Genomic DNA, 26,289 nt, shown 5'->3' with positions numbered 1-26,289 from the left:
TGCAATTGAAATAGTTAAAAGGGATAATTTCCAAGATAATTCAAACATCTTTTACTCGGAAAAGTTCACAGGAACGAAAAACGATTCCTTACGGCGATTTATAACGGGAAATGTTTACATCTTTTCTCCATTCGGAATACACTCGGAATACATCGCGCAATTTTAAAACGTTATCATCCCGGCTTCCTGCAATACAAAATCCCCGTAGACATCACATTTTAAAGCATTGTTTTGAAACCTGATAAGCTAACAGGGGCGTTTCGACTGAGAAATCTTGGAAATTTTTCATACTTTTGAATGAACACCGTTTGAACCCTGAGGTATTTATAAATTATCATGCAATTATTATAAGCAAAATGTAAATCCGGTATATCTTGGGACAGAGTATAGTACATGTAGTAGATCTAGAGAATATTTTTAAAGAATTATAATGCATATTCATTAAATGGTCAATAAAGTCATGCCCTACTATAATACATGATGAACCAATACACCTGATCCAGGGCGCCATTTCACTATTTCGATTAATTGAGGCTTCTGTAATAATTTAACTCAAAGCATGCACTCGGTTTGTCTACAAGATGTCCATGAGTATACGTAGAGAAGAGGACTTTTAAAGAACGAAGTGCATAGATTTACTTTCTGACCAATAGAGACATATGTATAGCGACTCGGAATCAGTGCCTTGATTACTGAAGAGAACTGGGGGGGGGGGGTGGAAAATGGGGGCGGGGCAGATCGACCTCCTCCCCCCCCCAAAAAAAATGGGGAAAATCCTAGATCGACAGCTCTCTCTCTCTCTCTCTCTCTCTCTCTCTCTCTCTCTCTCTCTCTCTCTCTCTCTCTCATATATAAACCATTCGATCATACATGTATGCTTCTTTTCAGTTTTTATTTTGCATCCCTTTTATATGTAAATGACTTTAATAATATAATCTTTAGTGAAATTAACAATTAACATGTATATTATACATTTATTTGCAACGTGGGGTCTGGTTATACAGAGTATATACTTAGTATACAGTGGAACCGCACCCCCCCCCCCCCCTTTCGTCTAAAAATAAACACGTCCTTCAGCGTTCACCTTGTACACACGGGGGTGTGCTGCTAATTGCGATTTCATTGGCTGAGTTGTGTCGGACATGTTTACAATAATATCTGCAGACAACTGACAATCGGTGATAGCCTACACTAGAGAGACGAAAACAAATCAAAACGCACATTGTCCGAGCTAGAAGGAGTAAGTACTGTTCTGTACAACATTTTGCTTTTGTGGACCCTTGTTGAATATAAATTTTGTTTCAGCCATGACTTGTACTTCGACATAGAAATTTATGATGGCAGTGCTCCAAAATGTTTTTGTTTGTTAATGCCGATCCGTTTAAAAATGCGTATTTTGAATTAGTTTAGAATTTTCCAGAACAAAGTAACAATATTTAGCAATCGAACTGAAACGAAAATTGTTCCAGTTTCTCGGTAGGTTGAGCTTTTAAAACTGAATAACATGAAAGTTGAGGTTCACCACGGGAGGTATTCATAAAATCGGGTCACAGAGACCTCTAAAGAAAAAAAAGACATCCGCACATGAATTTAAAATAAAGTAGAAGTGATATATGGTTTTTTTTTATTTATGCGAAACTAGGAGTTTTCATATGGCGTTTAAAGGCATTGGAAGGGCGGCGGTACAGTCTGTATATTACATGGAGAAGAGAAAACACAGACTAACAGTGAAAGGATGACAGAGGATTGTCACACTAGATTTAAAACACAACTTGCACTCTTTATTTGGCACAGAGCAATTGAGTTGCTTTTATAAAGAGAAAATAGGCCAACATTTATATTTTTTGGCAGAGGTTAGGATGGGTTGAGGAATCAAAATCATATGCATCATATTGCATTGTATTTAATCTTTGCAAAGCTTACCTGCTAGATTGTGTAAATGCCACCTAATGCATCTTTCACAATCCAGGTTTATAATTTTGTAGGACTGTATTTGAGACCTAAAACCTTGAGCAAAGAAAAAAAGAGAGACCAAAGAACTAACAGAAGGCAATTTCCATCCAAGGTATTATCCTTGACCTTTCAAGGATGTGGAGGAAAACAACACAGCAGGTTTGTTCCCGGGTCCTCTCTCCACACCATGAGGTGGCCCAGCGTTTCTTGTCTGATGGGCCCAAGGTCATGGCCATTCGACGGGAGACTATCAACGTTTGGGAGAGGAGGGCGCCCCTGAATCCTCGACACGTCCGGAAGCTGGTTAAGAGTGGGGTCAAGGTCATTGTCCAGCCGTCCAATAGAAGAGCCTATAACATGCAGGTCGGTGCCTGTTGTTGTTGATTTTATTTTAATGTCATACATGTATCCTATTCCATTGGCTTATTTGACATCAATTGTGTAATTAGTAGGTGATATTGTTCTGACTGTAACAGTCAGAGTGACTGAGTGTATTTTTAAAATCTGTTAGTAGTAGTTTCATGTGTTTTGCTAGCTTTTCAAATGTTAGACATGCATGAGAAAAGTTATCGAATTCACATTGCTTATTGCTATGGAAAATTAACAGAAAAAAACACAATTCTCAATAAACCATTGAGAACCGTTTATATCATCTTTTATTTGTGGAATCATTCAATTTTGTGGGTAGGGGAAAACAATCTTTAGCAAGTGAAAAGTCAACTTTGTTATAAGTATTTTAGGTAATTCCTATCTATATTGGTTTAAGATTTATCTGAAATAAATAAATACACCGTTTAATTTGATTGAGGTAGATGACAAAACAAAATCAATTAAAATTTGGTTAACACAAATTCAAATGATTCCACAGTTGTTCTTTCTCATTCAAATACATATTTATATAAGGACATTGCTATTATATTTAATGAAAAGAATGCATAGAGATACTTAATTTTTGCTATTCTTATGCTAATTAAATTGTTTTGTGAATTGGACACACTAACACCCTGTTTTTTCAGATTGGACTTGAACCAGGGACCTCTGGCAAGCGGAGTGTTTCAAGTCCTTAGTACTAGCGTACTTATTCCTACTACTCTTTAAATTGACGTGTCTTGTTTAATATATGAAACGAAAAAAGATATGTCATTGTTTAACAGAACACTTTTAAACTTTTAATAGAAAATGTTTTCAATACTATTTTCAACATAGATTTCAATGCACCAACTCACATTAAGTGAACAAAATGTGAATAATGTGATGCTCAAAAGATTCTATGATAAGTAAATAAATTGTTTTATTTCAAAAGAGAAACAAACTGAACTTGATTCAATTCTGCAAGATTAAAAAAAGAGGAACAATAAATTTTACAGCTAAGAAATTAAAAAAGTAGATTCTAATGGCAGTCTTTTTCTACTAGACACTGACACATTTTGTGATCTCTTACAGGAGTATTCAGCTGTGGGGGCGGTCATCGAGGAAGACCTGAGTGAGGCCGAGCTGATTATCGGGGTTAAGTCTGTGCCCATTGATCTACTTCTGCCCGACAAGACTTATGCCTTCTTTTCTCACACCATCAAGGCACAGAAGGACAATATGCCTCTGTTGGACGCCATTATAGAAAAGGTATGAATGGCTTCCAAGTCTTTTTCTCAGAGGGAATCAGAATTCTAGTCTATCTTTTTAATCATTTGATTCTTTTGTAAATTAATTACATAATTTTCAATTAATGATGTCAGTGGTAATAATTGATATTTTTGTAAAGTTCTATCTGAACACGAAGATGTCTCAATTCTAATTAAATCTTTACACTATGATTTCATTATCACTGTGAACTATTGAGTAACAATAACCTGCTGTTTGATTGACTTTCAGAATATCCGGCTGATTGACTACGAGCGAATGGTGGATGAAAGCGGGCAGCGTACAGTGGCGTTTGGTAAATACGCGGGGGTGGCGGGGATGATAAACATCCTCCACGGCCTGGGACTGAGACTGCTGGCCCTGGGACACCACACACCCTTCATGGTCAGTATCTCGAGATGATTTCATTGAGTACTTTGTGCATCTCATCAATGGTTTCTTCCATGAACTGTATCTCAAGATGATTTCATTTAGAACTTTGTGCATCTCATCAATGGTTTCTTCCATGGTCTGTATCTTGAGATGATTTCATCTTGAACTTTGTGCATCTCATCAATGGTTTCTTCCATGAACTGTATCTCAAGATGATTTCATTTAGAACTTTGTGCATCTCATTAAATGTTTCTTTCTTGGTCAGTATCTCGAGATGATTTCATTGAGTACTTTGTGCATCTCATCAATGGTTTCTTCCATGAACTGTATCTCAAGATGATTTCATTTAGAACTTTGTGCATCTCATTAAATGTTTCTTTCTTGGTCAGTATCTCGAGATTATTTCATTGAGTACTTTGTGCATCTCATCAATGGTTTCTTCCATGAACTGTATCTCAAGATGATTTCATTTAGAACTTTGTACATCTCATCAAATGTTTCTTCCATGGTCTGTATCTTGAGATGATTTCATTTTTAACTTTGTGCATCTCATCAAATGATTCTTCCATGGTCTGTATCTTTAGATGATTTCATTTAGAACTTTGTGCATCTCATCAATGGTTTCTTCCTTGGTCTGTATCTTGAGATGATTTCATTTTTAACTTTGTGCATCTCATCAAATGATTCTTCCTTGGTCTGTATCTTGAGATAATTTCATCTTGAACTTTGTGCATCTCATTAAATGTTTCGTTTATGGTCTGTATCTCATTGAGAAGATGATTTTATCACGAACTAAGTATATCTCAAAAACCATGAGGGTATAAACGAAATATAATTGTGAACCAGTATTTTTAATTGTAAGAAGCCCTGAACTTGTATTTAACAGTTTAATAATAAAGGTAATTGATTTGTCATTGATACAGCACATAGGGCCGAGTCACAATTACCGTAACACGGAGCAGGCCAGACAGGCGGTGAGAGACGCGGGTTATGAGATCGCACTTGACCGGCTCCCAAAGTCCATCGGTCCGCTTGTCTTTGTCTTCACAGGATCCGGAAATGTGTCACAAGTAAGCACAAAAGTAATCTAGGTATCTACAGGTATTAATTTTGAAAATCTGATTTGCTAGTCCATTTACGCTGCATGTATAAGACCAAATTGCACAAGCTTGTGTAAAATTATAGCTTAAACAGTATATTTATTTAAAAAATAATGAGAATTGAATAAAAAAAAGTCTTGCTTTCTGTTAAGAATATATAAATGCCAATGACATAGTGTATATTTGTACAATATGGTTTGACAATTTGTATATTTATTTATAATGTCATTGACTTGTGATTTCTTTAGGGTGCTCAGGAAGTATTCCAGGAGTTTCCCCATGAATACATCGAACCAGAGAGCCTGCCCAAAGTAGCCAAACAAGGGGGTAAGCTAGAAAATAGCCAAACATGGGGGCGAGGGTAAGCTTTAGGGGCTTGTCAATAATCTTGTTATATCTTTGATGAAATAAGGATAAGAACTTATATTTAATTTGTTCTGTCTAATATAGTTGATAATCCAGTTGATATAGATAATGAATACATCTACCTTTTTTTCCTTGTTGAGATTTGTAATAGTTACAATAAATAAATGATATGAGATTATCTAGTATGTAAAGAGGAAATAAAAACTAAAAAAATAAAAAATAAAATTATTTTTTATTTAATTTTTTTTTTATCTAAATCTAATATAAAGTCAAAAATTAAATTTCAAGCATTTTCTGTTTGTAAAGACTATTGTTGATAATTTTGTTCTATCTTGGCCTATTTTTCAGCGACCAACAAGCTGTACGTGTGTGTGGCCCGGAGAGACGATCATTATGTCAGGAAGGAGGGTGGTAAATTTGATGCGGAGGAGTTCGAGATGCACCCTTACAGATACGCTTCTACATTCAGTCAGAAGGTACATTTTAGACATATGTAACTTAGATACATGTAGGTATAAATAACTTTGAAGTGCTCAAATGAAACAAAAATAATTTTAGCGTTTGGATTTAAAAAGTACACAGTTTGTTTACATTGTAGAATCATTAGAAGTTGTGGTCGAAAATTTCCAGCATAAATTTACAACCCTGTCCTTTTAATTCACTGATTACTCTGTGTGTTTGTCATGTTGCCATTGTCTACCACAGATTTCCTCAGTAATTAATCGTGTCTATCACATCTCTATCGTACACAGATAGCACCCTATGCCTCGGTCATCATTAACGGTATCTACTGGGCCCCAAACGCCCCCCGTCTCATCACCATTCCCGACGCCAAGATCCTACTGAGGCCCATCCAGGCCCCCTGGCTTCCCTCGAGCCCGGGCTGTCCCCTCCTACCCCACCGCCTGCTGGCGATCTGTGACATCTCGGCGGACCCAGGCGGCTCCATTGAATTTGTGAAGGAGTGCACCACCATCGATAAACCATTCTGTCTGTACGATGCAGAACAGAACATGGAAACAGAAAGGTCAGCAGGCAAAGCGAGACTTCTTTTGGTGTTTATAAATTAGTTGTTATTTTGCTGTTTTCTTATGTATGTAATATTGGTGAACAGATATTAGATGGAACAGACTTCTTTTAATTAATAGAAAAATTGACAATCTGATTTGATAATGTAGTTAAATTTTGCTTTACTCAGTGGTAAAAATGTAATACTATAAATGCATCCTCAGGTTGTTAAATTTTGGTGTGTAGAATGCAACAAGCAATAAGATGATCAGTCAAGATGCGGTGTTTGGGTATTTCTTGTGATGTTCAAGACTTTAAGTCCCACTCTCATTATTGTGTCCTCTTAAGGTGTTGTATCTCAGTTACCTGACATTGTTTTGGGGGCCCTCTTTAATTTCATCAACATTTACAGTTTTCAGGGCAGTGGAGCTCTCATATGCTCCATCGATAACATGCCGGCACAGATTCCTAAGGAGGCCACAGATTTCTTTGGCAACCTCCTGCTTCCATACATTCCAGACATGGTATATTATTTAAAATTTACGTATTTGATCTATTTGATCTGTACACGATATCAAATACAAATGCTGAGGCAAAACAACTCTAAAACACTGGGAGTACCTGTAGCAGCATTTAAATGATAGTCTAAGATCAGATACGATATAATATGGATTAATTTCTTTTAAAAAAATTGGTCTTACTAGAAAGAATGTTGCTTGACACATGAGTTAGCTGTCTGATGTATTGTTTCTTTATCTTGTCCTTTTAATGAGATGATTTGAGACAAAGTTGGCTGAAAAGTCAGTTTTCTTCCACTTACCGGTACACAGAATCCTATATTTTATTTTTGAATTTTTTGCAGCTCAAGTTCCCTGCTAAATTGCCTTGGGAGGACTATGATGTTCCATTAGTGGTCAAAAATGTAAGTTTGAGTTTAGAGAGTTTTTGATTGACACAGTTTTAGCAGCTGGGCCATTTCCCATTGTCTGCCATGTTGGAAGCCAATATGCCTGGATTTCTTCATTATTCAACCAATTTAAACTACTTTATGTTTGGCATTTTAATAAAGATAGCACTGGTTTCTGAGAAATATGGAACAGTTTATAATGATAAATTTTGAGAGAAAAAAATAGCTGTTGAACTTCATTTTTGACATGATATTGCATATAGGGCACCCCTATTGTATGGATAACTCCTCCTACAGTTTTCAAAATAAGAAATTGTTGTTTTACAGATCAGTTGGCCATGTATCAGCAATGTGCATATGCATTTGGATTTTTGATAATTTTTAGGAAAAATATCACCTGTTATTTTTTGGCAAAATATTGCATATACTGTAGATTACCCAATTTCTCTACATAGGAAGTGTTTTTCAAATCAGGGTAGACAAATGGATTATAAATAGATTATAAATACATGTGAGTAACTGTTCACACAAAAGAAAAAAAACCAGTTTGCTGCCATTTTCACAGTTTATCTCTTGTTTAAGCCTCTTTTAATTTTAATATTCAAATACTGACAGGGGTTGAGGGCAATATTGATTCTATTAGCCCCGATGGACGAAGTACTGCCTGACGTGAAGCAGAGGGCAATACATTTATCCCAAGGGGGGGGGGGGGGTAATATAATCAATGATGCCCAAAAACACAGTCAACATTTCTTTTGTTAATATATAAAGAAACAAACCAAAAACTAAGGAAGAATTTGAAAACAGATTCCCTTATTTTTCGGGGCATTGAAAGGTCACTCTTGATATTCCGATGGCTGTAGGAATTAGGCTACAGTTGTATCTGATTTTATCCACAATCCATGAAAATTGCCCCCACAAATTTAAATGATTTCACAGAAGGTTGTGTTTGCCATATTTTAAGTGCAATATAAGTTTGAATACATGTGCTGTGTTTAGGGAAATGTTTCCTCAGGCTCTTAATTTTCCTTTACTCTAAAATGGGGTGAATTGATAATGGATTAAAAAAAATATACAATCATGTGACAACTTTGTTAGGACAAATATAAGACAGGGTGATTTATCTTTTTCTTAAATTGGCAAGAAAAAAATATACTAGGCAAAAAATTACTCTGTGTATGCATAATTATTTTATATGCTAGCTATCATTTCTCTAAAGATTTTAAAAGATTATTTCATTGATTGTAAAAACGTTGTATTTGTAGGCAGTGATTGCATCCAACAGGCAACTGACTCCAAGTCATGAATACATTGCTGAACTCAGAAGGAAGAATATCAGGCAAGTAGGGGAATTCGGCAGAAATAATCACCTGATAAACTGGAAGGAGATGGAAATGACTGATTGGACCCCCCCCCCCCCCCCCCCCACAAAAAAAAAAAAAAAAAAAATAAAACCCAAACCCTCCCCCTTCCCCCCCCCCCAACTTATGAATTGTTTGACTATCCTCGAATTATTTAAATGATTGGTCTACTTTGTATCTTTCCTTAGCTCTTCTCAGAAGGCCCAGCGACACCCCGAGAATAGGAGCGTTCTGATCCTTGGGGCAGGATACGTGTCCCTCCCTGTGGTTGAGTACCTCGCAAAGAGCAAAAACACAGAGGTCACTGTGGGTAAGTAGGTCAAGGTCACCAGAATAGGACAGTGTAAAAGATCAGGTCAGACAACCATACACTCAGTCTGATAACTGACTTGAGTAAAATTTAAAGGTTTCCACGAATATCTTAATGTTTTTTTAAAGATTATAATGTTAGAAACAGAGTAAGTTTCTATACTTCAGAACACATGATGAAAAATTTATTTTTAATTTCTTAGTTCTTGGTTTTGTGTTCTGACCTTGACATATTGAAATTCTGGGCCTCAAATCTAAGGATTTTACTTAAGTGAATGCCTACAGCACCGTACAAAAAACAGCAGTAATTGTAAATTCTGGGCCTCAAATCTAAGGTTTTAACTCGAAGTGAATGCCTACAGTACCATACAAAAAACAGCAGGGTTATTGTTTGTCCTCAATCATTTACAGCGTCACAGCTCCAGTCTGAGTTGGACAGTCTAGGGAAATTAAATGTCAACACAACGCTGATAGACGTCCAGAGGAATTACGATGAACTTGAGAAACTTATTCCTCAACATGACATCGTTGTCAGGTTAGAGAAACAGTCTGATAAGTATTACAACACTTCAACTGTTGGTAATTATCGGTACTTAAATCTAGCTTACAGAATGATTATCAATTTTTAACCCCATATCATATTTTCCATCCTATTATTCCTTCATTCGTTCTCATGATTTCTTGTTGGCAATTTTTCATTGTCATGATTCATTGTTGGCAATTTTTAAAAAGGCTTACCGGGTATTTGAAATAGAAAATAATTTTTTTCTTTTTAACAAAACTGCTTATACAACGAAATTTGAAGCAAGAGAAATCTTTAAAAAAAACTAATAGATTAAGTAATTGAATGAATAAAAAATATGTTTTCATTAGATGTATTTGAATATATTGAAAGTAATTGAATGTAATTGATACAATTTTACGTATTCATTCAATTAGAAATTTGATAGTTAAAGGAAAAATTAAGGTGCAAAGCTCTGTGATAAGAGAGACAACTTCTATCAGAATTAAAACAACAACTGTAAGGCCAAAAAAAATTAAATACTTGGTTCTCAGGCCAGTTTTGTCAAAATTAAATGAGGGAGGGAGGCTTTTTTTTTTTCTTTTTATCCAATAAAAAAATGACGAGGGATTTTTTTTTTTATTTTATTTTCAAAATCCGAACTTTTAACAACAGCGCTTCAATATGTGCATTGGACATTGAAATTGAAAACATTTACTTTCTAGTTTTCTTTCTTTTCTCTCTAGCATTTTCTACATTTTTTCTCTTGAATGGCAAAATATGGTTTGCTCTACAACTTTCACAAGTGGGATATGCCCCTTCAATTTGCTCAACTGCTTCATCTGAGCAGTAAAAGCAAATTGAAGGAAATATGCCAGCACTAAAATATGGAATTTCAACTGGACTTGTGCAGTGTAGATTAGCTCTGACAAATACACGATCAAGAAGGGCAGAAATCTTTGGAGCCCTTTCTCTCTCTTGTGGCATGAGCTCTTGAAGCTCACATCCACAGGAATATTGATAAAGATCCAAAACACGTTTCAGAATCATTTGGTCTTGCGTTGTAAGTTTGTGAGTAGAATAAATGACTCTTGGTTTATCACATGCAATACACTTCACAGTTTTGCCAACAGTTCTTGCAGTTTGAGCAGAAGGAGCAAAGGGTATGCCATGACTGTTTGCAGCAAGCCCTGGCACTTTTTGCTGTAGTGAAGGACGATACTCTTCTGTGGTATCTGTACCATAGACTTCTTCAAACCCCTTTTAATGTCCATCCTCTCCTGTGAAATACATGGTAAAATTGACACTTTTTCAAATCAAATACTTTCATAAATTAAATACATTCAATTTTTACTGAAAATTACTAAATCTATTTAATACCTGGAACTGGATCTGGAAATGCATGTAGCTGGGAAAAGACATCAGGAGGCAGGCGAAGTGGAAGGCATATCTGACACTCTGGATTCCCACACTTACGAATAGTGAAGAAATAGGATAACACCCTCTTGTTGTTAACGATATCTCCATCTGCTGCATATGGTTCTGGTAAAGACAGCTTTCGAGCACCAGATATCAGAACTTCAAATGCATTCCTTTTGGCCTTACCTGTCAATAAGGATTTTTAAAAACTTTACATATGGCATTGTAAATTACATTTACAGAGAATGTACTCATAACTTTCGCTATTAAAATCAGTTTTTTTTCTTGTGGTGCAAATATTTCAATGAATATTTAATAGTGGTGCTATTCAATTTTATATTTTTTCTAAAATTTAATACGAATATTCTTTTCTGCCTCAAATCATCACATAAAATCAGGAAAATACCCAACTACAATGGTGTGAAAATATGCCCAAAATATCGTGAAATATTAAGCATATATATAAAATATGATTTTTCACACTAACTAAATACATAGTACTGTACGTACCAGATTCAGCGCCAGAATCCTCCGTTCCCGATTCCGAAGGCATTTCACAAGCGGTGCTTCTCTTTTGGTCTTTATCTTCTACAAGGTTGAATCTCACATAATGACCAAACAACGATACTGTTTGGACAACATTCATATTTGCCATCACATTGTCAAACGCGTCAGTCTTTGATTTTCCAACAGAAACTGTTATCGGCAAATCTCGCAGTTTTTCCGGGAAAACCCAAGTCCCGAGGTCAATGGAGCCGTTCTTTATGGATTGAAAGAGTTCTAACATAGTACATCCCTCGGAAAACCCACCAACTATATGCCAGGGAAGCAAAACAGTTGATCCCTTCCGAATTTGGGCCGAAATTAATGCCATCGTGGTCAAACTGAAACAAACCTTTTGATCTGACCGCCATTTGCATTGCAATGCTTATCTGTTTACTCGGAACTCCAAGGTCGCACACTTTACCTTAGCGTAATGGAGTCGGCCGAGGATTACCGATTGAGTTTTAGTGATTCTAAAATACGATCGGGATGCGGTCGGCGAATTCCGGAATTTTTCTTTTTCAGTCGATCTGCGCACGAGAGAATTTTTATTTTATTCATTTGATGATAAAAATGGGTAATGCGCATTGTTAAAAGACATGCGGGCGGGCCTGAGAACCAAGTTATTAATTTTTTTAGGCCTAAAAATTACTTTTTATTCCATATCAATTCTAGTATGTTCCAGTAGATACATTATCATCCTTGCTGTTCTTAAAGAACTAGACTAAGTGTACCACTTGTCAATTACCCAGTGCCTGTGTTACAGCCTCCTGCCCTATGTCTTTCACCCTGACGTGGCCAAGCTCTGTATCAAGTTCAAGAAGAACATGGTCACCGCGAGCTACATCTCACCGGCTATGCGGGAGCTGGACGCCGCAGCCAAAGAGGCCGGAGTCACCATCGTGAACGAGGTGGGTGTCGACCCAGGAATTGACCACATGCTGGCCATGGAGTGCTTCGATGAGGTCAAGCATGCAGGTGGGAAGGTAATTCACAAGCGATACAGTAGAGTTATTTACTTTTAAATTAGTGAAACATGCAGAAGGAAAGGTAATAAAATAGTAAAAGGTAGTAATTTAATTATCAAGCATGTCTTGGTGAAAAAAAATGACTGACGTAAAGCACGCTGGAGAAGTAACTGTAGATTCTTCATCTTGCACGAGTACGTAATTCTGTGTTTTCATCGCTTTGCTTTGAATCACGAGAATATAAAACGCTAGTGCCAAATGTTTTGTCATAGTTTCATTTAGTTTACATTTATCTTTAAAAAAAAAGAGCATTATTTTAAAATCCACGAGATGTGCTTTTCATCATTTCACGCGGATATTAGTTCCTTGCGTTTAACGAGGCCAGGTCTAATTAGTTCTGCCCTAGATTTTTTAATGAAATTTTTTACCTGAATTTCTACTGATATAATTATTACTTTAAGATTAAAAAATAAGACATTTACCACACCGTTTGTTTAGGGGGTCATCTCAAAGTTTGTTAATCTTTAACATAGGACCCTATGGGATTTCGCTTGAAATGTATCAATTTTGCACATTTTTTTAAACTTCTTCCCTAGGGATTTCTTTTTCTGTTCTACATATTAAAGTTACTGCTAAAAGGCATCAAATGGTCAAATAAAAAAAACCTTTTACCTCCTGGTTTGTTCCAAGGGTCTTATCAAAGTTGATTTTTGTATGCCCAATTTCCCAGATTTGTCAGATAATGGCTATTTTTTATTTGACAAACACGGAAAGGGTGATCTTTATAGTATTATTAAAGCATTCAGACATATTTAAGTAATAAAAAAATATATAACATCACATATTAAGGGTCATTAATATAAATTACATGGTTACTGTCTTGAAATATATGAATTAAGCTATATTTAGGCGGGTTAAGAAAACGTGACAGAGGGTTAGGCCTGCTGAACCCTCTTCACGTTTTCGACCCGAGCCCAAATATAGCTTATACATCGAGACAGTTATGTTTATTTCACAATATAACATTAATTTTACGCATTAAACGAGCCATTTTTAACAAATTTCGCTGAAAATCTGCAGTTGAAACTATCGCGCCATGGCGTCAACCAAGCAAAAAGATGTCGTCACAATACAAATGAATCGCTGCGCGAAAGCGTGCGTACTCGTTCTGTACTAGGCCTCGATAATTAAGAACCTAGAGTATTTATAACCTGTATACAGAGGAGTTAAAAACTTTTGTGGTTAATGCCATATGATATGTAATTTATACTCTGTACATTGGAGATTTTTGGGAGTTGATTTTTAATCAACTCTCCTATGCAGTCACTCGGACAAACCGAAAGTGAAACAGTGTTTGGACCTCAGCACAAATCATTGCTCCTGACAAGACTTAGTTCTTGAAAATAATTGATGAATTCGATGTAATGTATGCTAAAGCATTGTTTTTCAAGGAAACTTATTTACAAATACCTTAAAATAGTCAGATTTTAAATGGTACGAACAATTTAAATATTTTTTGTAGTCGTATGTATTCCTACGCCAGAGTTCAACATAGTCTCGTTCAACTCAACGCTCGGCTGTCTCCGTAAACCCTTGTCGGAGATTTACGGTGTCAGCCGAGCGTTTGGTTGAACGAGACTAGAGTTCAATATTGCTTGGATCCATACAATTTTCGAGAAATATTTCTACAGACCCTGAAACGTACTACTACACCAAAAAAGCGTGCGACTTTCGTGCGAGAAACGTTTCGTGTAAACCGTTTAGCGTTTCGTGTAAACCGTTTAGCGTTTCGTGTGAATCGTGAAGCGTTTCGTGTAAACCGTTTAGCGTTTCGGGCAAAGCGTGCAGCGTTTCGGGCAAAGCGTGTAAATCGTTTCGAGCAAAGCGTGCGAGAACCGTGTGAAACGTTCATCAGATTTCATTCGGAACTCTCTGACAATTTAATTGTTTCAAAATAGCGCTCGTGTTAAACATTACTTTAAACTAATTGGCAAAACTCCTTTGAGATATTCTCGTGAAATAAATCTATAAGAAATAATATACTTATCTTTTTACAAACTTGAATTAATTTTTAACAAACAAAAGAAAAGTACGCGTATTGAAAGAAGACTAGTTACTGAGACTATTAGGCTGTGTAGAACCAGTACACATAACCTCGGACATCGGGTAAGACCTGCACCTGGCTGAACCTGTCAATCAAACTCTGTGTATTCGTTTTCATTGGATGGTTACGCGTCTCTTTTTTTGTCAATAGCCAATAGGAATTTAATGACTTCAAGGTAGTCGGAATCAGTATTTGATGATGCACACAATTTCAATGATAGATTATTTAACATCAATTTGAACAAAATTAAATGTAAACATAGAAAGAAAATATACTGTTCATTTCTATGAAATGCGGGAAGTAAATTCTTCTGAATCCCGATTAAAAATATTTCTACAAGTTATTATTTTAATTATTTAAACACTGATACCGGAAAACAACAAGTAATTTACACACTGAAATTTTCCTAAAATGTACACATGCAATTAATTATTATGGGAATCTATATGCATGGTACTTAATTCAAATAGATTAATTTATGATAGATATATTGTACGCCGTTATGCTGGGTGCCGGTTATGTATACGAATATTGAGACAAAAATCTAAATCATTTTTTATTTTTTGTTCTTTCCGAAATCCAAAATAGTAATGACAACTTTCTTTATTGTTTAATCTATTGATTTTTCTCTGTGATATTATGTACGGGACATTTATTTACGCGAATGATTCGACGTAAAAAAAATTAGTTGGTTGTTTTATAGCATTTTTCTAACTTATGTGACTAATTTTATTTTACATAACTTTCAAAATTATCAATGTAAATAATTACAGGTTTATTTACAGTTAGTATTTTTACATCGTATTCTCTGAAACCAAGAAAAATATTAATGTGAGAAGAAAAAACAAATCCTGCCGAATACTGAAACACCGATTTCAGTTTGTAATCATACGGATTTTATTTTTGGTATTGAATATTGTGTTACGGTAACTTTTTTCTCTGGAATTTTTATTATTTACGGGACTAATAAGAATCATGGATATTTCTTTTGAGCAATAAATATTTTTATAGAAGTAATATTTTTGACTAGTTCTGTGAATAAATAATTTTTTGCTTTAAATATAAGTACCAAATTAATTTAATTAATCAATTCAAAACTTATGTACATATATGTTTCTAATATCAGTATTTCAATTATTTCGTGTTTTCTTAAAATTAATTCCTACTAACAGAGTAAGGGTAAAATCCGAGAGGACCCGAATCGATCAGGATAAAAGCGTGTCCAAAGCGTGTGAAAAGCGAGCAAATCGTTTCGTGCGAGAATCGTTTCGTGTAAACCGTTCAGCGTTTCGTGTAAATCGTTTAGCGTTTCGGGCAAAGCGTGCAGCGTTTCGTGTAAACCGTTCAGCGTTTCGTGTGAACCGTTTAGCGAGCGTGTAGCGAGCGTGCAGCGAGCGTGTGGTGTAGTAGTACGTTTCAGGGTCTGTACCACTGACACATAGTTTGATTGAATTAATTTTATCTTTAAATATTATTTATTATGATTCATATGGAGGTTTCTCGACATTCTAGTCGAAAAATTTCAAAAATTCATATTATAAAAATATGCGTAATTCAAATTAGAAACTATTTATACATGTACTTGTCATGCAAAATAACATATCATTGATTTTAAAATAAATAAACATCGACAAAATCAACTCCCGACAGTTCTTCAGTACTTTGATTACTTTAAGCCTTGAGGAATTTGTTCATTTTTCTCTATCAATCTTGTTTATCTTTAGATCTCATCCTTTGTGTCTTGGTGTGGTGGATTACCTGCCCCTGAACATTCCAACTCACCAATCAGATACAAATTCAGGTAAATACCCACAATTCAGACCCAACAGATTGCAAGACTCTTGATGACATTTGAAATTCTGACAGGTTAAAAGAAGTGTAAATTCTCCGGCAAGTTTGTTTTGGATGGTAAAAGATTTTATCCATGAACAAGTTCAGTAGATTCAATACCTCTTCAAATTTCTTTTACAATTCCTGTTATACTTGTGTTTAAGAAATTTTGTACTAACATCTTTTTGTGAATATTATTTCAATTCAAGCCCCCAATACATAATTTCGAACATTTCATAACACTTCAGGAATGAGTGTAAATCTAACAGAATTTGTGCTCTCTGACTGCTAGTACTCTCAGTACTTTGATTCGCCAATTTTCACTATAATAATTGTATGTACAATATATACACTTTGCTGTTTCTCATTGATAGCTGGTCCCCAAGAGGAGTTCTGCTGAATTGTTTGAGTGGTGCTAAATACCTTCAAGACAACTGTGTAAGTCAAACTGTCTAAATACACGTCTCTATGTACATCAAACTGTCTGTATGTACGCGTCTCCATGTACATCTTTCTGTCTAGGCATCTGTTTTTAAATTATTTTTAAAAAAAGCTCTGTAACAGTAAAACAAGGTTAGGTCTAAAACAAAAAAGTTGTGTGTTTCGGGTATCCCGACCTAACCTACAAAAATGGCCCGATCCTACCTTTTTCAGATGTCTGATTTTAGCCGATTGTGAATTTTATCTTATTTCCGATAAAAATACGTTTTTAAATATGAAACAAACAAACATTCTTAGGATTCATGCAAAAAAATATGATAAAATTTTTTAAAAAACCTAGCTACCGAACCTAATTTTTTCATCAGTGTTACCCTAAACACACAATTTTTTTTTAGGCCTTATAGCAAATTGCAAGGGATGAGTATTTTTGATTCCTTATTTATAAACACAATTTGTTAAATCTGGATATAGTGTAATAGGTTTAAATTTTAAGATCAGGAAATTTATTTAAATCGCTTAAAGCATGAATTAATCATTACAAGTTTGCTGTAACAGTGTTTTTCTGTAATGTATTAAATTATATTGAGAGAAATCTTACAAAAGACACATAAACCTATCACAAAAGCGGTTTCATACATTAAGACTGATTTATATCTTGAATGATTGTGATCAGGTATCACTTTAATTCAAATATTGCAAGCTTTGTGTTTTCTTTTGCAAACCCTTTCTAAGAGAGTAAATGAAGATTTTGCATACATACATGTACTCTATCTAAAATCTACATGTTTGAATCAGCATATCTGTTTTGGGTATTTAGCATGTTTTGCTGTCTATAGGTGTTGGAGATTCCCGGTAATGGCGGACTGTTAGACGCTGTGCAGGACCTGGACTTCATGCCCGGGTTTAACTTTGAGGGCTTCCCCAACCGCGACTCAACTATGTACATCGATGAGTACAGCATCCAGTCAGCTAAAACCGTCCTCAGAGGAACAATTCGCTACAAGGTAACGAAAACTCTAATATACAATGTATAAAGTTATTAAGTGGTATAAAGAAAAATCCAAGGAAAAAACCCTCTAGAAATGGCCTTCTGAAAGGCTCTTTAATTAACTTATTAGAAATGAAGTAAAAATTGATAATTAATCTGTAGAGAAGCCATGTTGTATGTCTGACTTTTATTTTATCCATTTGTTTTTGCAGGGGTTCTCACACATCATGAAGGGTATCATGCAGCTTGGGTTACTGAACCCAGAGCAAGTGGCAAGCCTGCATCCCAACGGCCCATTGACCACCTGGGTAAGTACACTGTACTCACTAAACAAAGACTGTCTAAGTCTCTACTGATTGGTGACCAGGGAAGTCTGACTGCAGACTACCTGAGTAAGCCCTTACCAACCTAGAGTCTGCTTGGATCAGTCTCTGCTGACGATTTTTCCTCACAGGTGTGGACTTCTTAATTAGGACCAAGTCTCTCCGAGTTACTAGTGTCTACATGGATGGATCTCTTCTAATCAGTTTTTTTTACTCACGTTTTTACTGAGCACTGACTTCTGAGGAAAGCCCCTTTCTGATTAATAACTGCCAGAAGAGCACTCTATCAAGTGACATACTGGGTACTAATTCTATGCCGACCAGTTCATCCCTCTTAAATCCATAGCACAAATTTAAGATTACTTACATCATAATCAATAACAATGTTAAATGTAATGTTTTGGTTTTTTTTTCGTTAACAGAAAGGATACATGTGTGAACTATTCGACAAAAGTCCTGACTTGTTTGAGGACAGCCTGAAGGATCTAGTGTTTGAGAAAGTAGGACGCTCAGAGAGGAGGCTGAAGGCCATCGAAGAGTAAGTGCTTGTGTGTGTGTGTGTAACAGATGAGCGATTAGTCTGTATGTTACAACTCTTGAGTGAATAGTCATCCATTAGGAAGTCTGTGTTTGTAATAACAGCATTGAGTGAACAGGAAGCAGGTTACAATGTAAAATCTATTAATTAAAAGAGTTAGTTTGTTTATGGTGCAAGTTACAGTTAAATATAATTCAAAAACCTATTTGTACATGTATTCATCTCTTAATCAATCTTTGGTTTGTGATAACTTTTTTTGAGTAATTTTACAAGCCTCACATTTTAGTAGATTTTACCTTTATGAATTTCTCGTGGTTATAACTTTCACATGACTATCCCGAATCGTCTAGTTAAAATGATAGTGAACAATTTTTAAACACAGTGAGACACTGGACGTTTTTTTACAATGTTCTTCATTAAATGGGACAAGTTTTCATATAATAAATACATTATTTACAAGAGTTTTAATAAAATGGGTTTATGTTTATAAACAGTTTAGGGTTGTTGGAGGAAGTGCCAATGGACAAGAAGGGAAGCGCGCTAGACACATTGTCTAACTACCTATCCAAGAAACTTGCTTTTGGTAAGTTGTTTCATTGCATAATAGACATAAATAAACATAAACAATAGGCATAAATAAATAGTATTAAAAGCTGGTATTTAAAGAGTTATTCTTTGAGACATTTTCTTTAATTTTTTTAAATAAGCTGCTCTCACATTAGTATTCCCTCTGAAACTTTCGCAATAAAATCATTAATATTCATAGAACGAAAAAAAAAATCAGTGATAATGTGAAAAGATTATTCTAGAGATAAAACTAATTATATACAAGTTCAAGCAGGCCAACCAATGAAGGCTGTGGGGTCTGACTAGTCTATTTATACATCCTTTTATGTCTGGGTGTTACAGCTCCGGGGGAGAAGGACATGATAGTGATGCACCACAATGTCGGGGTCACATGGCCAGATAAATCCCAGGAGAAACGGGTCATCAACTTTGTTTGCTACGGGGAGGAAAATGGCTACTCCGCCATGGCCAAGACTGTCGGACTTCCTACTGCCATAGCAACCAAGATGGTGCTGGATGGTAAGCTTTCATGCTGCTGACAATTAATTGCAGCTCTCTTGGGCGGATGAAATTCTCTGCAACTTTTAATACTCTAAATGGATTGATAAATGTCTTGAGTAAGTAAAATCCTCTGAACAGAGGCATAGAGCTTTCTGTTTATTAAAAAATCCAATATGGATTCACAAATTCAATTAAGTTGCTGTTGAAGCCTTCAAAATAATTTTAAACTGGTAGTCTGAAATTATTTGTAGATACAGGAGTACCAGTTTATATAGGGATGATCTGTCTATACTTACAATTTCTGTGCATAGTAATTTTTTGCTACAAAGGTTGTCCATAACCTGCAGGTGTATAGGGATCCTGATTTTATCCAAGGTAATTTATTGAAGGTCAAGGTCATTAATCTTATTTATTTTGTCCTCATTCAAGGTGAGATCCAGAGAAGAGGGGTGCTAGCTCCTTTGACCATGGACATCTATCAGCCCATCCTGTCCCGTCTTCGCAGCGAGGGATTACACGCTGTGGACGAGATCAAGGCCTCGTAAAAACCCAAGGCGTGGATCGCAGGGGAGTGTGCCTTATCATAGTGGTGGTTCCAGCAAAGGTGTGTGTGTATCTCCATAGAACAAAGGACACCAGCCTTTTGAGTGTTGAGTGAAAAACAGACTGTAATAAATTGATATCATTTAGTTGCAATTATGGCAACAGTTGGTGTTTTGTAAGAATATGGATAATGTGTGAAGTTGAAATTTTATAATCAACTTGTAAAAAACTTGTAGAGGAGTTAGTAGTCTCATGTTTAAGATTTTTTTTTATGTTATAGTTTTGAATTGTTTGTGGTGTTTTTACTTCAGAAGTATCGACTAACTACATGTAATATTTGGATATAGATATGGTACATTTTTTTACATTTAGTTCAGTCATGTGTGGGTGTTTATACTGAGTGATAGACACAATCAAACAGCTTGTCTTTCTTTACATGGCAAGCTAATTTTTTTTAGACAAATCAAAAGAAAATGCTTCAATGATTAATGAGATGATACGATGATACATGTACTAACATAATGATACAATAAGCCGATTCCCTCCATTAACTGTAGTTAACAAAATACCGGTACCACGACCTCTGTAAAGTATCAAGGTCAAAGAGATTGTAGGAAACTAAAGCAAGTCCTTAGGTTCTTGAAATTCCAAATTGTAATCATTCTTAAAATACTCATACCATTTACTGACATTTGAAATGATTTATGGTCAACAACATGTTAGGGAAACAGTAGGTATTCAATAAGTGTATTTTTCAGAATTAAAGTAACTGTTGGGAAAGACAGTGTATGAACTTTGACATGAGATGAAGTGCTTGATGATTCTAATTTGTAAAGGTTTCTTGACTTGCCATCAAACTAAATCATGCATTGTATGAATGCCACATACTGATGTACTCTGACTATACTAATGTCATTTATCTTACATAAGTTTGAAAATTTGAGCACCGGTTAGAACTCAAACTAGTTTTTGCTATAATAAAGAATGGTGTTATATATTGATATGTAGCTGTAAATAAGTATTAATTGTTAAATCTGATAAGTGCCTATCATGTCGCACAATCTTATCTATTGTTGTTGATATACCTTACTCAAGATTTTAGCATCTGTTGATCAGAACCCTTTCTCTATATTTTTAAGAAATATAATTATAAGAGGACTATTTTTGGGACAGTGAATAATTCAATGTTTTATAGTTTGTTGTTTGTTTTCCCTGTAAATCTATAAACGATCAAATATCCAATTTAATTCATAAATACTCAGAAGTGTCTTACATCATCTATGTATTAATTGTTTTGATATATATACAAGAAAGTTATTTTTTGAATCTCAAAGGACAGGAATGTATTGGTATGTATGGATTTTCCCATGCAACAAACACTCCAGGATGTTAGAGAGTTAAACAAGATACCTTTCACTACAATGTACATACAATCAACATGTACCAAGGCCCTAACTTTTATAGATCTTGCAACAACTTTTGTTCCTCTATTGAAAGCCTGCAGTTTTAATGTTCAGGCAATATAAATATACCGGTAGTATATGTACTTGTACGGGATATATTTTTTTGTATATATTTTTTTGTATAAAAGCACTTGAAAACAAATGTAAGGTTTCCCTGGGTATTTGTTTTTTTATTCACTCTATACCTTAAGATTTGACAATTTTCAGAATGAGATCTATATTATCATTTACATGTATTTATTCTCTTTTAATTTCAAAAAAAGATACTAAATTGCTAAAAAAAAAATTCATTTGTATATCAACTTTATTAGACACAGGCTAACAATTATTTCGTGAATTATATGAATCTATGGTTCACTAGCTATTTTTAATTTTATTATGATATCAATGACTTCTGGTAGTTACTAGTAGTTCAGATATGAGGACCAATATCCATTCATATAGGGCAAACCTTGTGTACACAATCTCCACTTTTTAGCGCTTTAAACAACTTATGGAAATTCTGCTTTAGACCTTCTTACTGTCGGAGTGTGAGATTTATACAAGCATGAAAAACTGTGATAAAATGTATTCCAGCGAATTTATTAATAAAAGATGTGCAAGGCAATAGATAAATATGTCGTGTTTTTTTTCGGTCATTGAAGAACAGGCTTCAGTAGAGTCTCTAATATGTAATCATTGCTATTTAGCTGTCCAGTTGTTGTTGGTTTAGAAACCCACAGGCTTAAGTAGAGTCTCTATGTAATCATTGATGTTTAGCTGTCCAGTTGTTGGTGGTTTAGAAAACCACAGGTTTCAGTAGTCTCTATTTAATCATTGATGTTTAGCTGTCCAGTTGTTGTTGGTTTTAGAAATCCACAGGCTTCAGTATTATATTATACGTTCACTATGTAATCATTGATGTTTAGCTGTCCAGTTGTTGGTGGTTTAGAAACCCACAGGCTTCAGTAGAGTCTCTATGTAATCATTGACGTATAGCTGTCCAATTGTTGGTGGTTTAGAAACCCACAGGCTTCAGTAGAGTCTCTATGTAATCATTGACGTATAGCTGTCCAATTGTTGGTGGTTTAGAAACATACAGGCTTCAGTAGAGTCTCTATGTAATCATTGATGTTTAGCTGTCCAATTGTTGGTGGTTTAGAATTCTACAGGCTTCAGTAGAGTCTCTATGTAATCATTGATGTATAGCAGTCTAGTTGTTGGTGGTTTAGAAACCCACAGGCTTCAGTAGAGTCTCTATGTAATCATTGATGTATAGCAGTCTAGTTGTTGTTGGTTTAGAAAACCACAGGTTTCAGTAGTCTCTATTTAATCATTGATGTTTAGCTGTCCAGTTGTTGTTGGTTTTAGAAATCCACAGGCTTCAGTATTATATTATATGTTCACTATGTAATCATTGATGTTTAGCTGTCCAGTTGTTGGTGGTTTAGAAACCCACAGGCTTCAGTAGAGTCTCTATGTAATCATTGACGTATAGCTGTCCAATTGTTGGTGGTTTAGAAACCCACAGGCTTCAGTAGAGTCTCTATGTAATCATTGACGTATAGCTGTCCAATTGTTGGTGGTTTAGAAAACCACAGGCTTCTGTAGAGTCTCTATGTAATCATTGGTGTATAGCAGTCTAGTTGTTGGTGGTTTAGAAACCCACAGGCTTCAGTAGAGTCTCTATGTAATCATTGATGTATAGCAGTCTAGTTGTTGGTGGTTTAGAAACCCACAGGCTTCAGTAGAGTCTCTATGTAATCATTGATGTATAGCAGTCTAGTTGTTGGTGGTTTAGAATTCCACAGGCTTCAGTAGAGTCTCTATGTAATCATTGATGTATAGCAGTCTAGTTGTTGGTGGTTTAGAAACCCACAGGCTTCAGTAGAGTCTCTATGTAATCATTGATGTATAGCAGTCTAGTTGTTGGTGGTTTAGAAACCCACAGGCTTCAGTAGAGTCTCTATGTAATCATTGATGTATAGCAGTCTAGTTGTTGGTGGTTTAGAATTCCACAGGCTTGAGTAGAGTCTCTATGTAATCATTGATGTATAGCAGTCTAGTTGTTGGTGGTTTAGAATTCCACAGGCTTCAGTAGAGTCTCTATGTAATCATTGATGTATAGCAGTCTAGTTGTTGGTGGTTTAGAAACCCACAGGCTTCAGTAGAGTCTCTATGTAATCATTGATGTATAGCAGTCTAGTTGTTGGTGGTTTAGAAACCCACAGGCTTCAGTAGAGTCTCTATGTAATCATTGATGTTTAGCAGTCTAGTTGTTGGTGGTTTAGAAACCCACAGGCTTCAGTAGAGTCTCTATGTAATCATTGATGTATAGCAGTCTAGTTGTTGGTGGTTTAGAATTCCACAGGCTTCAGTAGAGTCTCTATGTAATTGTCACACACTGGTTTTCACCGTCGTGACTAATTGCATTGATGTTTAGCTGTCCTGTTGGTGGTTTAGAAATCCACAGGCTTCAGTAGAGTCTCTATGTAATCATTGATGTTTAGCTGTCCAGTTGTTGGTGGTTTAGAATTCCACAGGCTTCAGTAGAGTCTCTATATAATCATTGACGTTTAGCTGTACAGTTGTTGGTGGTTTAGAAATCCACAGGTTCAGTAGAATCTTTATAATCCACAGGATTCAGTAGAGTATCTATGTAATCATTGATGTTTAGCTGTCCAGTTGTTGGTGGTTTAGAATTCCACAGGCTTCAGTAGAGTCTCTATATAATCATTGACGTTTAGCTGTACAGTTGTTGGTGGTTTAGAAATCCACAGGTTCAGTAGAATCTTTATAATCCACAGGATTCAGTAGAGTATCTATGTAATCATTGATGTTTAGCTGTCCAATTGTTGGTGGTTTAGGAAACCCAAACATATTGGTTTTGAATCTACACTGCATGAGTTTCTCGTTGTGTTTGAATGATCGGTATATTTTGTTTCCTTTTATTGGTATTCGTTTAACATCAATTTTCGTGAATTTCTATGTTTAGTCATTCCGTGAAATTTAAATATGTTCCGGTAGGTAAGATATAAGGGAAAAACCAGATTTAATTTCATACTAGGAAAGTAAACATGTTAGATAAAAGATTTAATCGATAGCTAGAATTATCGTTCACGAATTGACGTATCCTCGTAAATGCTAATACTAGATTCACGAAAATTCATGCGTCGTGAATTAATGACGTAGATAACATGCAATCGAAAGTTCGTAATATTTTCAAGAAGTATTTAATTTTTTTAAACGTTATTTTGATATAATTTGACAAAGAAATGTAGAACTTCGTTGGCTTCTCCTTGGTAAAAACGACACAAAACCTTGTGTCGAAAATGAATGATGCCAACTTTATGCAATTCATTTATTTTCAAATTCAAATCTAGAGACCTCTAAAATCTTCATGCTTGGAAAAGAATTTGTTCGAATTCTTTCACTAGTATTCAGATTTTTTTCATCAGAACAACTGATCCACTTTTAAATTTTTGATTCATTGAAAAATCCCTTTTAATTAAGTTTAGATAACAAATGCTGAATTGATTCGAAGTGTTTAGAGGGTTACCATCAATGCTGAAATTGCTATATACATTGAAATCTTCCCTCTAAATAGTTATACATATAAGTAGGTTTACATATATTGGCGTTATCCTGCAATATTAGTGCAGAATTTATTTATTAAGTCGATCTATACAAAATGTTTGTTTCACATATAAAGCCAAAACCATGTGTATAATTGTTTACATGTTTTACACACAAACAGTTCGTTGGCATACACGTATATACTCAATTGACAATGTAACACATGAACACATACACTCTAATATATTGATGAAGTACAGTGATAGAAAACCGGACAGTGTCAGGGACATATGGTCACGATTTTGGTCAAAATTTAGTTTACCGTATTTAATGTTTAAAATGTTTTAGTAAGGCATTCCTAAAAGTCAAACAAAATGTGAGTATCAGTCGTTAAGTTACAAGCGAGACACAGAGCTCTCAAATTTTGGCTATGGAAACAAAGCTCATGTCAAGTTGTTGTTTACATTTTGAACGTTGAAAAGAAAATTCCAGGTTTGGCCTGAAATGAAAGTGGCAAACGCCAGGAACTGTCTAATTATGTTCACAACTAATAAGCAGATAGAAAAATTTAAGCTTGAACAAGAACTTTTACAGGTATATTGAACTAATGTAAACAAAAACACGGCACGAGCCTTGTTAACATACATAACAAAGAATTGTGAGCTCTATCTACATGTAGCTTTATAACTCTACGACTGACACTCAAATTTTGATTGATCATTAGAAATGCATTACTTAACCATTATAAACAATAAATGATATTGCTACAAAGTTTTATTTACATGTCATTGAGTACATATATTTGTAATCTATGATCATATCAAAGTATTACAGTTGTGAAATACATAACGCATGTTACATGTATTGTATTTTTTTCATTTTACTGTGGCGTAGACATCCACAAAGAGGTTGTCTCTGGTGTCCACACATAAACCCCATGAATTCTGTAAATGACAGTTGTCAATGTAGCGGAGGAACTGTCCGTCCTGA

General features: G+C 35.2%; 1 protein-coding gene and 1 long non-coding RNA gene across 2 annotated transcripts; one reads left to right on the top strand and one right to left on the bottom strand.

The window, feature by feature from the left end:
• Positions 1–1,086: 1,086 nt before the first annotated feature.
• On the top strand, positions 1,087–21,802 carry LOC128158488 (alpha-aminoadipic semialdehyde synthase, mitochondrial-like). The gene is made up of 22 exons (XM_052821353.1): positions 1,087–1,240; positions 1,986–2,316; positions 3,397–3,573; positions 3,823–3,975; positions 4,887–5,033; positions 5,312–5,390; positions 5,778–5,905; positions 6,182–6,456; positions 6,850–6,961; positions 7,300–7,359; positions 8,610–8,683; positions 8,894–9,015; positions 9,426–9,549; positions 12,245–12,464; positions 16,275–16,351; positions 16,755–16,818; positions 17,658–17,825; positions 18,022–18,117; positions 18,555–18,670; positions 19,165–19,253; positions 19,580–19,756; positions 20,168–21,802. The coding sequence occupies exons 2-22, from the start codon at positions 2,089–2,091 to the stop codon at positions 20,281–20,283; spliced, it is 2,802 nt and encodes a 933-aa protein (XP_052677313.1). The 5' UTR covers positions 1,087–1,240; positions 1,986–2,088; the 3' UTR covers positions 20,284–21,802.
• Positions 10,662–11,586, bottom strand: LOC128158491 (uncharacterized). Its single transcript, XR_008239989.1, has 3 exons — positions 11,446–11,586; positions 10,897–10,966; positions 10,662–10,796 (listed from the first exon to the last, which is right to left on the bottom strand). It is a non-coding gene; the product is annotated as an uncharacterized LOC128158491 (long non-coding RNA).
• Positions 21,803–26,289: the final 4,487 nt, after the last annotated feature.

The sequence above is a fragment of the Crassostrea angulata genome, chromosome 8 (genome assembly GCF_025612915.1).
Source record: "Crassostrea angulata isolate pt1a10 chromosome 8, ASM2561291v2, whole genome shotgun sequence".
Classification (NCBI taxonomy): Eukaryota; Metazoa; Mollusca; class Bivalvia; order Ostreida; family Ostreidae; genus Magallana; species Magallana angulata.
This window is presented reverse-complemented; position numbering and strand designations above follow the sequence as displayed.

Bases quoted from the DNA above. Each gene is read 5' to 3' on its own strand.
- LOC128158488 (XM_052821353.1), top strand. From the start codon at position 2,089: ATGTGGAGGAAAACAACACAGCAGGTTTGTTCCCGGGTCCTCTCTCCA. The intron at 9,016-9,425 runs GTAAGTAGGTCA...AATCATTTACAG, and splicing joins AAACACAGAGGTCACTGTGG to CGTCACAGCTCCAGTCTGAG. The intron at 19,254-19,579 runs GTAAGTTGTTTC...TGGGTGTTACAG, and splicing joins ATCCAAGAAACTTGCTTTTG to CTCCGGGGGAGAAGGACATG.